The following is a 15,673-nucleotide window of genomic DNA, read 5'->3' on the forward strand; positions in this document are numbered from 1 at the left end:
AGACCTGTTTTGGAAGGTAGTCCTAAGTAGTTTGCGCATTAATTCCACTGTAAAGGCGCGACATGTTCCAGGGGCTTGTAATGGTGTGGCTGATTCTCTATCTCGTGCTAAATGGTCTTTGTTCTGCAAACAGGTACCTGATGCCGACGAACTGGCAACTCCAGTACCGGAGCACGTATGGCAATTGGTCGCCAACCACGTTAGAACTGTTGCAGTGATCTGTGACGTGGGATGCTTATTGCAGGGGATACGAGAGAGTGTGCTCCTTCCTGAGACAATATGATTGGAAAAAAGGACCGGTAGCAGAGGAACAGATTGTGGCATACATAGCATGGGCCAAGGAAGCAGGACTGTCCAGGGGTATAGTAGTGAAGCAGTTAGCGGGGCTGGCATTTTTCATAGGAGCCCAAGGTTGGTTGGGGGGATCCTACCAAAGGATTTCTGACACGAAAAATGTTGAAGGGTTGGGGAAGGAGATTAGGGGCCCAGAGGGACGGGCAACATCCCAAAATGCACGATTTATTAATATTAATGTGGCATAGGTTGGGCAGCATGTGCCATTCAACATTCGAGACACAATTATTTAGATTAGCTTTTATGCTAGCCTTCTTCTGCGCTTAACGCGTTGGCGAGCTGGTGGCGCCATCAAAGAGGATGTCGGTCACACGGGAATGCTGATGCGGAATGTCACAAAGCAAGGGGACATGATGAGGATGTTTATACCAACGTCCAAAACAGATCAATTTGGGAAGGGAGCGAATGTGACACTAAGACAATTGCACAGTCAGGTCATTTGCCCGTTGGCCAACTTAGAGAAATATCAAGCCGTGCGTCCTAGAAAAGGGGATCGTTTACTTATACATGTGGACGGAGCCCCCTTAACGCGATACCAGTTTTCAGCGATCCTTAAGGAAACCCTAATTGGGATAGGAGAGAATGCAGATAACTTTGGGACACACTCTTTCAGAATAGGAGCAGCCACTAGCGCAGCGCAGGCAGGGTTCACAACAGAGGCCATACAACAGATAGGGAGATGGTGCTCTGCCGTGATAAATTCCTACGTCAGGCTGGATCGAGCCGACATATTACAACAGGTTGATTAATTTGCTTATTTCATTGCAGAATCGTGTCCTAGGTCGGAACAGGTGTGGATCATGAGGCACTCATTCGTGCATTGGGCGGAACAGAGGGCACAGCAGCAAAAATACGGCCCACACCTGGGCTTGGCACGTCTAGGGGTGCGCATCACTTTGATGGAAATGCGTGGAATGCGCTGGGAGCAGTTACTGCCCACACTTCGGGTCAAGAGGGATTCGTTGGCCAGACCGGACATCATTATAATACACCTGGGTGGTAACGATTTAGGGGTAATGTCATGCAGACATCTGTTAAGGCGGGTAAAGAGGGACCTACAGATAATACAATTGGTGTTTCCAGGAGTCCTTATTTGCTGGTCTGACATAATTTCACGCATTAAATTTGCGAAACAAAAGTTATGGGGGAGAGCCCAGAAGAAGTTAAACAGGATGGAGGATGGTTGATGCACATGGGGGGCTGTCAGATATGGCACACATGGGCCAATCAACAGTGCGAAGGTTTTTACCGGCAGGACAAGGTACACCTATCTGATATAGGGTATGACCTTTTCAATAACAAAATACAGGAGACAATTGAAAGTAACTACACATGGGTGTAAAGTGGCCACAGCTAAGGTTTGGTTTGGGGGGGCACCAGGCAAGTGTAAACACTACCTGGCGCTGGTGGCGGGTACCCAGGCCAATAGAGAAATATTAGGCATAGGTCAGCCGCGGGGCTGACAAAAGCCGGGTTGTAAAATGGGTGGGGACCAAGCCCGGAGTCAGGGCCCCCTTGCTTGTAAACGCAGCAGGGGGCCGGAAGCAATGTCGCCTTGCTAGAATCGTGGTGGGCGACAAAAGGGGGGCGTGGCCACAGGAGCGGTAAGACCGTAAGATTGGCCCAGGTGGGTGAACCGTTATAATGTTGAGTTCATATTAACTGTTATATAAATAAAAGCTGCAGCCAATTCATACCAAAATTAATGTGTAATGTGCAATTATTTCGGGATGGAAGGGGAGGCAGGATGCCGAGAGGAGCCCGAGAGGCGTTTCGGCTCCCAGAGTCAATGATTTGGCTGAGTGAGTTATTACTGTGCATGCCGTCTTCCAAATGTGGCTGTTAGTTTAATTCTATAATCACAATCTATGTTCATATCCCATGCATGTCTCCCAAAGCAAGTTTAGATAGCTTCCAATTTACCTGTTTTTTTTCGACTCCATGTTTAACATACATAATAGTGCTTGCAAATGCCAACATTTTTAGAAAATACAAAAGGAGGCCACATGACCCAATCAAATATGTTTTATAGTTTTCAGATTTTTCTTCAAAAAAAGCTTCAATTAATAATTTGAGTAAACTGACATTTTTTCAGGTTCACTGAATTGTTTCATGAAACTTTTAAGAGCATGTGTGTTTTTCTCTTTATCAATTCTATGTGTACTAGAGATGTGAATCGTGTCCTCGATCGTCTTAACGATCGATTTCGGCTGGGAGGGGGAGGGAATCGTATTGTTGCCGTTTGGGGGGGTAAAATATCGTGATATATCGTTAAAATCGTTAAAACCCGCTAAAACCCACCCCCGACCCTTTAAATTAAATCCCCCACCCTCCCGAACCCCCCCCAAATGACTTAAATTACCTGGTGGTCCAGCGGCGGTCCGGAACGGCAGCGGTCCGGAACGGGCTCCTGCTACTGACCCTTGTTGTCTTTGGCCGGCGCCATTTTCCAAAATGGCGCCGAAAAATGGCGGCGGCCATAGACCAACAGGATTCGACGGCAGGAGGTCCTTCCGGACCCCCGCTGGACTTTTGGCAAGTCTTGTGGGGGTCAGGAGGCCCCCCTCCCAAGCTGGCCAAAAGTTCCTGGAGGTCCAGCGGGGGTCAGGGAGCGATTTCCCGCCGCGAATCGTTTTCCGTACGGAAAATGGCGCCGGCAGGAGATCGACTGCAGGAGGTCGTTCAGCGAGGCGCCGGAACCCGGCCGAAGACAACAAGATTCAGTAGCAGGAGCCCGTTCCGGACCGCTGCCGTTCCGGACCCCCAGGTAATTTAAGTCATTTGGGGGGGGGGGGGGGGGTTCGGGAGGGTGGGGGATTGAAGGAGGTAGGATTTGGCAAGGAAATGTTTAAGTTATTTGGGGGGGGTTCGGGAGGGTGGGAGATTTAATTTAAAGGGTCGGGGGTGGGTTTTAGCGGGTTTTAGTGTGCCGGCTCACGATTCTAACGATTTATAACGATAAATCGTTAGAATCTCTATTGTATTGTGTTCCATAACGGTTTAAGACGATATTAAAATTATCGGACGATAATTTTAATCGTCCTAAAACGATTCACATCCCTAATGTGTACTATATCCTTTTTGAGAAGGGAGAGCAGAGTTGTAAGCACTGTGAATTTTATAGTGGCATAATGACATTTTCTGTTTCCTTTGCGAAGCCTGTCTTAATAATTCCAGGAAGGATGTCACAAAGGTTTTCCTTACAAATTAGACCAGAGTCCCTCTAGACACTGACGGGCGGATTTTAAATGCCCTGCTCGCGTAAATCCGCCCGGATTTACGCGAGCAGGGCCCTCGCGTGCCGGCGCGCCTATTTTGCATAGGCTGCCGACGCGCGCAGAGCCCCGGGACGCGCCTAAGTCCTGGGGTTTTTTTAAGGGGGCATGTCGGGGGCGAGGCCGAATGACACGGCGTTTCAGGGGCGGGATGTGGCGTTTCGGGGGTGGGACCGGGGGCGTGGCGCCAGCCCGTGGGCATGGTCGAGGCCTCCGGACCAGCCCCCGGGTCGGATGACGGCGTGCCAGCAGTCTGCTGGCGCGCGTAGATTTACGTCTGCTTCTAGCAGGCGTAAATCGAGGGACAAAGGTAAGGGGGGGGGGTTTAGATAGGGCCGGGGGGGGGGGGGGGGGGTTAGGTAGGGGAAGGGAGGGGAAGGTGAAGGGAGGGCGAAAGAAAGTTCCCTCCGAGGTTGCTCCGATTTCAGAGTGACCTGCATACACACTGAGGCAGTGTGTATGCAGGTCTCTCTCATGCATATTCATTAAGGATATCCTGAAAACCCGACTGGTTTGCAGCCCTCGAGGACCGGAATTGCCCACCCCTGCATTAGGGTAATGGTAGCAGAAACATTTTATTTTAACAAAATTTCATGAATAAATAGCTGAATTGTGCCACTGTGGATTCATTTTTCTTACATTTCTTCTCTTAAATGAGCATGATAGAAAGATTTTAAAGAGCCTCCTGACACACCACACCAACCGTCCTTTCATTTTTTTTAAGCTGCAGCGATGTAGTTTCTGAAAAACCAAAAGTGTTATAAAATATTGATCCTTCTGCTAAATGGAGACAGAAATGTTCTTGTGTGGTTGCCATTTCACTTGCTACTCTTAAAGTTTAAATAAGAATCCTTTTTCAGTTGTCATTTTAAGGAGCATGTCAAATAGGTCCAAGATGAGCCTGAATGAAATGGAACACTGAGTGCCTTTAAATAGATTCAACATCATACAGGAGCGGTTCTCAGGAAAACACTATCTGGCACTATTTTTTTCTGCTCATGTCAATAAATTAAGCACCTTATTTTCCAAGGGGAAAACAGGGTACAATTGATAAAGGAATCATTGAGTTTTACCTTGCTCATAGAAGATTCTTCTTAAGACAAACTTATATTACAGGTTCAGCAAGGCTAACCAAGTTCATTAAGCATGTTTTATTTATTTATTTATTTAAGATTTTTATATACCGGCATTCATGATATAATCACATCATGCTGGTTTACATTTAAACAGGGGTGCACAATAATAATAAATAACAAAGTAACTTGGTGGTGTAGAAGAAGGCAGTTACAAATAACAAGGAGGATGGAACTGGGAGAAGAGAAATAAAGGAGAGGATAGCATTGGATAGTAGAGATGTGAATCGTGTGATCGATCGTCTTAACGATCGATTTCGGCTGGGGGGGGAGGGAATCGGATCGTCGCGGTTTTGTTTTTGTAAATATCGTGTAAATCGTAAATCGGGGGAGGGCGGGAAAACCGGCACACTAAAACATCCCTAAAACCCACCCTGACCCTTTAAAATAAATCCCCCACCCTCCCGAACCCCCCCCAAATGCCTTAAATTACCTGGGGTCCAGAGCGGGGGTCCCGGTGTGATCTTTTACTCTTGGGCCTGCGGTGCGTTGTAGAAATGGTGCCGGCGCTACCTTTGCCCTGTCATATGACAGGGCAAAGGTAGCGCCGGCACCATTTTGTTTTTTGTCCCCCGACGTCAGGAGCGTAGGAGATCGCTCCCGGACCCCCGCTGGACCCCCAGGGACTTTTGGCCAGCTTGGGGGGGCCTCCTGACCCCCACAAGACTTGCCAAAAGTCCAGCGGGGGTCCGGGAGCGACCTCCTGCACTCGAATTGTTTTGCCGTACGGCCGGCTGTTAGCGCGATTTGCGAATTTATCTCCTGCGGTAACTCCTTAGAAAATGACCCCCTTAGTTGGTTAGCACTGAATATCATGTTAGAAAGTTAAATTTGAAAACTTGCCCTGGGAACATTTCTGATCTGGCCCCTTTACTGACCAACGAAATTTGTACATTTTGAGGCTCTGAATGTACAAATATAGCCAGTTGGAGGAGGGATTTTTAACTTGCTGTATTTATGCAGTTAAAAGTAAATGTTAGCCACATTAATCTTCTGAATATCAACCCCCAGAGCATTTTGAAAGGACTCATAACTCAGAAAATAATGCATGTTTTATTGTTGCTGATTTCTCTCTTAAAGAAGGATGGAAATTCCCCAAAATATCACAGCATATTTATCAATGCCATACACTATTAATCATTTAAAAAAATGTTTGGTATTTATAAAAAAAACTTCATAAAATTAATTTTCAGATTTATATATATATATATATATATATATATATATATATATATATATATATATGTGTGTGTGGTGGTTTTTCCTTCCAAAAATTGTTCATATTAATATTGATAGCAAAATGTATTATTTATAATGTAGCATGGTTACCAATTCCACAAAGGGCTGACAATAGACAGTAAATTGGGTTGATTACATATATTTGTTCAACTGAAACAAAGTAGCACAAAAATTAATATGTTGCAGGACCACAGAACCTACTTGATCTCTAATTTTACCCTTGCTTTCTTGTAACTTTTTTTTTTATTTTTATATTTATTCTTTATTAACTTTTTCATTTATTACATCATGAAAACACATTAACCAATATGTACTCCACATATTCAAAGCAATTATTTAAACAAATAATACATTTCCAACAACTTTATCTTAAATGGTGCACATAAAACATAATTGGGGGAGATCCTCCTAAATCCGCCCAAATCCGGGCGGATTTAGGCGAGCAGGGCCCTGCGCGCCGGTGAACCTATTTTACATAGGCCTACCGGCGCGCGCAGAGCCCCGGGACTCGCGTAAGTCCCGGGGGTTTTCGGAGGGGGGCGTGTCGGGGGTGGGACCGAGCGCAGCAGCGTTTTCGGGGCGTGTCGGGAGTGTTCCGGGGGTGGGCCCGGGGGCGTGGCTATGGCCTGGGGCGGTCCGGGGGCGTGGCCGTGCCCTCCGGACCCGCCTCCAGGTTGCGTCCCGGCGCGCTAGCGGCCCGCTGGCGCGCGGGGATTTACTTCTCCCTCCGGGAGGCGTAAATCCCCCGACAAAGGTAAGTGACAGGGCCGGGTGGGGGGGTTAGGTAGGGGAAGGGAGGGGAAGGTGAGGGGAGGGCAAAGGAAAGTTCCCTTCGAGGCTGCTCCGATTTCGGAGCGGCCTCGGAGGGAACGGAGGTAGGCTGCGCGGCTCGGCGCGCGCCGGCTATACGGAATCGATAGCCTTGCGCGCGCCGATCTCAGATTTTAGTGGATACGCGCGGCTACGCGCGTATCTACTAAAATCCAGCGTACTTTTGTTTGCGCCTGGAGCGCCAACAAAAGTACGCCTATTCGCGGTATTTGAAAATCTACCCCTAAGTCAAGAAAAGAAACATCTATAGGTCCCCCTTAAAACCTTAGGGACCCTTTCTAGATTTACTTAACAATATATGGAGGAAGGAGACTTTATTTTTCTTAAGTACCCTTTACCATTTATATATATTTCAAACTTCTGATAGCGTTTTATCTAACAAAAATGTTTCCAGATGCAGTGGGTCCGAAAAACCAAATTTTTTCCCTTTATAATTAATGTAACATACACACGGAAATTTCAAGAAGAAAGATGCCCCTAGAGTCACCACACGTTGTTTTAAAGCAAGGAAGGCTTTCCTCCTTGCTTGGGTGGCTCTAGCTACATCATGGAAAACTTGAATTTTGGCACCACAAAAAGATACATCTTTATGAAGAAAGAATTTTTTGAATAGCCTATCTTTGTCTTGTTCTGACTGAAAAGAAATGAAAAGAGTAGCCCTATTCTCGATTATGTCCAGAGATTCCTCCAAGAAGGTAGAAATACCTAGACTAGGAGGAGACTCTATCCCACCATCTTGAATATTTCTTTCCCTTTTCTTAATAAAATAATATATTTTTGACAATTTAGGAAATTCCTCATCTTGATACATTAACACTTCTCTGAGAAATTTTTTAAACATTTCTAATGGTGACAATAAACGAGTAATTGGAAAGTTTACCAATCTCAAGTTTTTTAACCTCAGAGCATTTTCCATTCGTTCTAATTCCTTGTGGATAGTTAGACTATCATGTATAAAAGTGTTACCAGATGACTGAACCACTTGCATTTTCTCTTTCAAGTCTAAAACCTCTTTTTCACACTCCGATATTCTTATCCCTTGTTCATTTATTTTCTCAGTGTTTAGATTTATCACAGCAGACAATGATCTATTCATTATGGCAATATTGTTATCTAGTTTAGAAATAATTTTCCATACATCAGATAACGTAACATTGTCAGGTGTAATATCTCTGACAGTGCTACTAGAAAGAACTGGTATGGATTCTCCCGATAACACTTCAATCAATGATTTTTCAATCCCTTGGTTTTCAGTTCGGGTTACCAAACTTACTTCCAAGGGATGGATTCCTACCAGTTCTGTCGCCAGTTCAGTGGATGGGCTCTTACAAGGCTGCGGTGGTAAAACGGGTCCTTCTCCTGGTCTAATGGAAGCCAAAGATAGGCTCCCAATGACGTCCTCACTTGGATCAACCCTCTGCCTCACCACATGTTGATCCATTGGGCCGGTACTCACTTGGGACGCAGGTGATGAAGTCAGAGTCCTTGCTTTCTATTTCTTCCCCATCCGAAGAAGATTTTAGCAAAGACAAAGTTCCTGGCCAAACACCCAAACTCACCCGGACGAAGGTGGACTAAGCTGCGCGCCCCTTCGGAGCGCGCGGCTTAGGCGTCGTGCCGGCGGCATCTATGCACCGCCCCGTTGATGATTTTATGAAGGTAGCCATGCCCCTTCCAACGTGAAAGTCCCGGGGCTTTCGTGGCTAATGAGCGAGCTCAGCAGATGAAATCAAAGAAAGCCCTCCTTAATGGCAGGTATCGGGGAGCAGGGGGGTAGCCGGTAGCCCTCTCCTTCCTCCTTCTCTCTCTCCCCGACTCGTTTCAGCGCGCTGATGATTTTATGAAGGTAGCCACGCCCCTTCCAACGTGCTCACGCACTCTGCCTCAGCTGTTCCAAAGTCCCGGGGCTTTCGTGGCTAATGAGCGAGCTCAGCAGATGAAATCAAAGAAAGCCCTCCTTAATGGCAGATATTGGGGAGCAGGGGGTTAGCCGGTAGCCCTCTCCTTCCTCCTTCTCTCTCTCCCCCGCTTTCTTGTAACTTAGAAGTTTTAGAGCTTGTCTCATTGTTTCTTGAATTTCTATTCTGTTCTTGCCTCCATCACTTCCACTGGGAAGCAATTTGATTCAGCCACCACTTTTTCTCTAAAGACATATTTCTTTACATTTGTCCTGAGTCTACCTCATAGTATTACCCTTTGTCTAATTTCCTTTCCACTGAGAAATTCTTATCCCTTGTGCATTATTTAAATTGGCGAGCTACTGCACTTGAATTCCTCTATCATATCCCTCTTCTCCTCTTTCTCCCTCTTCTCCTCTAGGACACTGGTTCACAAACCTGTCCTCAGGGATGCCTATCCTGTCAAATTTTCAGAATATCTGCAGCAACTATTACTACCATTGCATGCAAACATGTATTGTGCATTTTCCTTCTTTCCACCCAAATAGTTGGGGGGTCCCTGAGGAGAGGTTTTGGAACTTTTGCTTTATTTCATATCTATCTATCGTTAAAGTTAGCCTCATAAGGTAAAACATTCAGATGTGGAGTGGCTAGTTGAGGCCTAGGTTCATCATTTTGATATGATTTTTGCATAAATAGCGCCTGCGATTAAACAAAAAAAATGGGCATGGTTAGGATAATTTGAGTTACTGCAATGTGTGCTATTTTTAGTGCTTTAAATAGCACCCACATTGTGGTAAATACCTATCAAGCTAGGGCAAGAGTACACTGTAGAAATCTCATCTTTGTGTACCTTTCCTCATTCCAAATCACATCAAATCTTCACTGATGTATTGTTTGTATGTCTGACTGTGCATGTAAAACTGGCCTCCAAACCCTAGACCACCATCAAAACCTCACCTCTAGTTAGTAGTTCACCCTCCTACAATGGTATAAATAATTGACCTATATGAGAGCCTTATAAACAGTCTCTCTCTCATACAAATGTGTTGCAAAAAAATTGCACACAAATATGTGTGTCACCTTAGAGTCTCACTCCCCTGCCTGAAACAGGATTCAGAATAAATATTGTGAATCCCATTTCAGGCATATTGCACAACTTAACACCAGGAAAAAAGGTGTAGTTATTTCCAGTGATAAAATGTGCATTACACTGTCGCATGCAATGTTAAACACCCCTCATTTTCATAAACTCCTCCCCTTTGGCTAACTTAATGGGGATATTCAGCAGTGTGGCCATACCGCAGAATATCTCCAGCTATCTTAAATTTAGCCAGATAGGTATATCTGGCCAATAGGGATGTATAGCAGGGACTGATTCGTCCCATTCGGTATTCATATTCGTTGGGACCCAAATCCATTGCATCCATTCTCGGGGGACCCAGATCCATTCATTAGTTACAAATGTATTCCCAAAAAAACCCCTATCCCAACCCTTTAAATTTAATTAACTACAAACCCCCCCCCCCCAATGGATGGCTGGCACCATCTTGTGCTCCTACCATGTGACAGAGGCTGACCAATGGCACCGGTAGCCCTTTTACCATAGTAAGGGCAAAGGCTATCGGCGCCATTTTGAATACTGGCAGCCGACGGCCCGAGTGCAGGAGATCGCTCCAGGACCCCCGCTAGACCACCAGGGACTTTTGGCAAGTCTTGGGGGGGGGGGGGGAGGGGGGGTTTCAGGAGGGGGGGGTTTATTCGTTAGTGATACATTGTATTCGTGGGGGTTCACTATACATTTCGTGACCCCCACAAATACAACAAATATGGCATATACGTTGCAAACGAATGCACACCCCTACTGGCCAACATTAAGACAGTCCTACTGCACGACCAGAGTAAGCCATATAACTTATGTGGCTAACTCTGCTCCACCCAGAAACACCTTCCACTCGCCCCTTGAATGCTCCCCATCTTATGCAGCTAAATTCTAAGTGCATGCAACTAGAATTTTTTTTTAATATATATTTTTTCAAATATATAACATGTTTACAACGCAACATATAAACATAATAAAGGTTGCATCGGCAAACATAAATCATACAATGCATACAGCGTATAGATTTTGTGTTATAGTCCTTCCCTCTTCCCCAGTACCCCATCCCCCTAACAGTCCGGTGTTCAAGAAGAGTGAATCTTGTCAAGTATGGATGGATACAACTAGAATTTAGCCGCATATGGCTCTGAATATAGCCAGGTAGCCATATAGATGGATAACCTTTCAGTTATCTTTCTAAATGGCTTTTGAATATTGACTTCATAGTTTTTGTGGTATGCACTCTGTACCATTTTGTTAGCTCTTAGGGGTGTGCATTCATTTTTGCCGTATTGGCGATCCACAACGTATATTGCACTATTATTGGGGAAGTGAAACGTATCGCGATTCCCCACGAATACGCGAATCTTCGCCGAATTATACAGCCACCTAAATAAAAATGTAAACAAACCCCCCACCCTCCTGACCCCCCCCCCCCCAAGACTTACCAAAACTCCCTGGTGGTCCAACGGGGGGTCCGGGAGCCATCCCCTGCTCTCACGCCCTCGGTGTCTGTTTCATCATGGCGCCGATAGCCTTTGTCACAGGGGCTACCGGTGCCAGTGGTCAGCCCCTGTCACATGGTAGGAGCACAAGATGGCACCGATGACCATGTGACAGGGGCTGACCACTGGCACCGGTACAAAGGCTATCGGCGCCATGATGAAACCGACACAGAGGGTGTGAGTGCAGGGGATGGCTCCCGGACCCCCCGCTGGACCACCAGGGAGTTTTGGTAAGTCTTGGGGGGGGGGGGGGGGTGTAGTTAATTTTAATTTTAGCTGGGACACGAATAGAAATCGCCGTATTAATGCAGCGGGGCACCATACGGCCGAATACAACATATCTGCTCCCCCGACGAATCCGAATCACGAATGCAACGTATGGCGTCCCTCTGCACATCCCTATTAGCTCTCCTCTGAATTGTCACAGTTCTGATTGTAGCCATTAGAAAATACAGTCTCCAGAGCTGGGCACCGTGCTTCAGGTGAGGACTCACTATTGATTGGTAGAAAAGTATTGCTACATCTTTTTATTGTTGGTTATAGTTCTGCAGATGTACCCTCATATAACTTGATTCTAGTCATTGCTTTAGAAGTATTAGTGCAAGGAAAAATCTCTCTAATGGAACCTAGCATTGACTGGCTAAAATTTTTTTGTCTTGCCAAATTGCCTTTTCAAACCTATGGAGAGATTTTTACTTCCATAACTGTGTATCTGGCAAGGTCATATGATGAATGGTAAAAAGGGTAAATAGAAAACTCAAACACGATTTTCACGTTAATAGGCTTGTACTCCAACAATTGTTCAATACTACAATCCCTTCAAATAAGAGCTCATTGTTAAATATTAATAAATGCTCCTCTTAAATTTCTAAAACTTCAAATGCATTTGTACCCAAGAATGCAAATATCTTATTCCTTGCCACATAGCATTGGTCTGTATATATAGTGTTCAATAAAAACAAATTACACTTAGGAAGGCCAATCTTATAACAGCCCTCATTTCCCAGAAATTAGTGGGACCATGCACAATATTACCTGCTAAAGAGCAGGTGTAAATGTCTACATGGATATTTGTGTACATTTTTCCAAAATTTAAAACTATATGCATGGATGAGTTCCCTGCCCCCGACTCCATCCCAGGAACACTTCTTGGCGATCTGTATAAAAGTACGGATGAAATCACTTCTGCTTGCACTTTCACAGGTACAACCCATTTTCTAAAAGCCTGTTACCATTCTTACATGCCTTTGAATATTACCCCCAAAATGTTTGCTGAATATGGATTGTTTCATGAGTATTTAAATAGTACTTACCTCACCATTGAAGAAACAGAATATAGTTGCAACAAGTAAACCCTAAAAAAAAGGCAGAAATTATTAGCTTTCTTCACAATTATATTTTAGATGTTCTTTTAATTATTGCTATTTATTTCTAAAGTGCTGCTAACTGTATTCAGTGCTATTTAGATACACATGGGAGAGAGAGTCTGTGCAGCTCACAATTAGTCAAGATACACAGATAAAACGAAATCATCAACACTATGATCAGGAAGAGACAGAATTTAAGATATAAAAGCAACCTCTAAAAGTTGGGTTTGCATTTCCTTATAGCTAGAGAAGGAGCATAACGTGCCAGGTCAGAAAGCAGTTCTAGATGTTCATCACAGCATGGCCTCAGAAGTTGGTAATGGAAGAGAATGGTACAGATAAGAGCAGATGCTAAAGTGCTTTTGAAAATTGTTCCTTCTACTTCCGACTCAAAAGAATAAACTCTAGCATCAAATAATTTCCTTGAAATTGCTATTTTATACCAGCATTGTCCTATATCAAGTGTTTGGCTGTAAATTATTCCCAGTACTAATATAGGCATGTTTTAAGTTACCAGAAAGCTTGCTATAATGATGTTCTGTGATATATTTCACACTATGTAATATAATCAGGGCATGAAATTTCAGGACTAATAGTTCTAGACAAAAAAATAAGCATATTTTGCCTGTTTTTTTCTACCAGAGCTTTAGAATATTTGCAGGAAGACAGGGCAGGAGCAGAACAAGAAAATTCAATTTACATTTCTTATACACATGTAATTACCATAAATCACCAACCAGGCACCAAGGAAAAGTGGAAAACAAACCAGAAGAGACCAGCCTTTTGGTGGCACCTACCTGAATGCCATATAGCTGTAAAAGCAGTGATTTCATTCTGGCATTGTTAATGTGTAAAACCAAAACTTAGAACAGTGCAAAGGCTTAAAGCATCTTCAGGGGATAACAAAAAATTTCAATACACTTTATTCTTTAATAATACAAAACTTAATTAACTTTTCAAGGCACTGCCATCCTATTTTTCATCTACTACTCAAACCCACATCATTAAACTTTCTTTATGTGCCTAATACATTTACACCCAAATTTTCAAAGTTCTGCGCATGCTAAAACTGAGGGATACACACGTGGCTGGGCCGAGCACATGCTGAGCGCATAATAAAAATGGCCCAGCCACACGCATATCCCCTGGTATGTACAGAAGTGCCGGCCTGTCTCAAAAAGGTGGGCCAGGGGGCATGTCCTGGGCAGGGAGGAGTGGGGGCCGGCCGGGACAGCAGCCATTAGGCCCCGTCCCGGGGAAATGCGCGCCAACAGCTGGTCAGTGCATGTAACTTCTGCTCCAAAGGTGCAGGTAAGTAAGAAAACAAACAAAAAAAATCTAACAGGGGTTGGGGAGGAGAAGGGAAAAGGTAAGAAGAGTAGTTAGGTGGATAGGGAAGTTCCCTCCCAATCCGCTCCTTAATGGGAGGGAACTGGGAAAACCCTACTCCCGTTACCGTGCATTGTTTTGTAAAATCTCCCCCTGTTGTGCACAGAAGAGGCCACCCCACGCTGCGGACCACTACTAGATATTGCCTGCACAGACATCAACAAGAGAAGGTATTCTTCAGGGCACCCAGCGCTGTGGGTTATCACCGGCTTTCTATTACCTTGTGTACATCCATCTACTGTCTCCGGCCTATTCTGCACTATGGGCCTCTACCAGAGATATTCTACACAAGCACCACTGAGAGGAAATATTTCCAGGACCATCCTGTGCTGCGGGTTATCATCAGAAAAGACCTGCTTGCAGGTCCTACATCTTGGACTAAGTTCATTACCCGTTCCTCGGGTACCACTGCAGTATAATAAAGTTATTTTTCTGTTGTCCATCATCACTGAGACTCTGCCTGTCATGGTGAGTCACCATAGGGCTCCTCCCTGTGGGTAGTCTATCCTTACCACGACCCAGGGGCCCACTGTCTAACTCTAGCACACAGAACATAACACATTTTTGAGTTCACAGAATTCTGGGGTGTATACCATTATTTACTAAAGATACAACACAATAAAACATAACCGTACAAATAAACAGTCATTTTATATAAAACAATACATAAAATCAAGCAAATGCTACCTTTAAATATGACTTCCGATGTTAATGAAACATTACTAATCGAATATCTAAGTTCTAATTGTTGCGCTGGAGGTGGACCTTTTGGCCTGGTGCAGGATTGGTATGGCCCTCTGGTTGGACCCAGAGAGTGTCTGCTGCCTGGAGGCGGAGCACAGGAGGAGACAGAGGCTAGCTGGAGCTTCACAATAGTAACCCTGGGTTTCCGCAGGTTGAGCCCTTGGGTACCCGGGCTGCCTGGTCTTAGGTGGGCCTCGCAGGGTCTCTTGGAGAGGAAGTGCAGGGGAGTGCCCACCACAAACAAGGGTACATGGTCAATGTCCAAGCAAGCAGGTTCAGAGGTCACAGGAGGCCAGAATAGAGTGTCCGAGTGGATAGTGAGGATCAAGGCCAGAGTATCAGTCCAGAATGGTCAGTCAAAGCAGGGGTCCATACCAGTAGTCAGTCCGGGCGTAGTCAGATCCAGGCAAAGGTCAAATTCCAGACAACAGTCAGACGTGGTCAGTGGACAGGCAGAGGTCGCTTCCAGGCAGCGATCAGACGTAGTCAAGAGCAAGCAGAGGTCAGTACCGTAAGATCAATCCGAAGGGTACTACAGGGAATGGAGAGACGCTGGAACAGGAGACACTTAAAGCAGGCAAACTAACTACACCAGAGTGTATGATCCAATTGTCAAGGCAAGGAAGTGGTGTCTGACCACTTCCTTAAATATTACTGTCAATCAGAGCACGCCTGGGAGATGCCCTTGGCCCTTTAAGAGGCCGGGTGGTCCGTATGCACCTAGGGGCAGAGCTGGCACCATGGAGGATGCCAAGCCCCGCCGTGAGGCCTGATGAGCAGTGGAAGGCCCGGTGGACGCCACCGTGGGACACTGTGGATGAGTGGAGCTGGCAGCAGCA

The 15,673-nt window shown here is 45.2% G+C and overlaps 1 protein-coding gene across 1 annotated transcript in view; it reads right to left on the minus strand.

Annotated features, from left to right (window-relative positions):
• CALCR (calcitonin receptor) overlaps positions 1-15,673 on the minus strand; it is a 493,707-nt gene that overhangs the window by 40,318 nt on the left and 437,716 nt on the right. The window contains exon 11 of the mRNA XM_029587050.1: positions 12,648-12,689. Coding sequence (XP_029442910.1) covers positions 12,648-12,689 — 42 coding nt within the window. The remainder of the gene's footprint in view (positions 1-12,647; positions 12,690-15,673) is intronic.

The sequence above is a fragment of the Rhinatrema bivittatum genome, chromosome 2 (genome assembly GCF_901001135.1).
Source record: "Rhinatrema bivittatum chromosome 2, aRhiBiv1.1, whole genome shotgun sequence".
Taxonomy (NCBI): Eukaryota; Metazoa; Chordata; class Amphibia; order Gymnophiona; family Rhinatrematidae; genus Rhinatrema; species Rhinatrema bivittatum.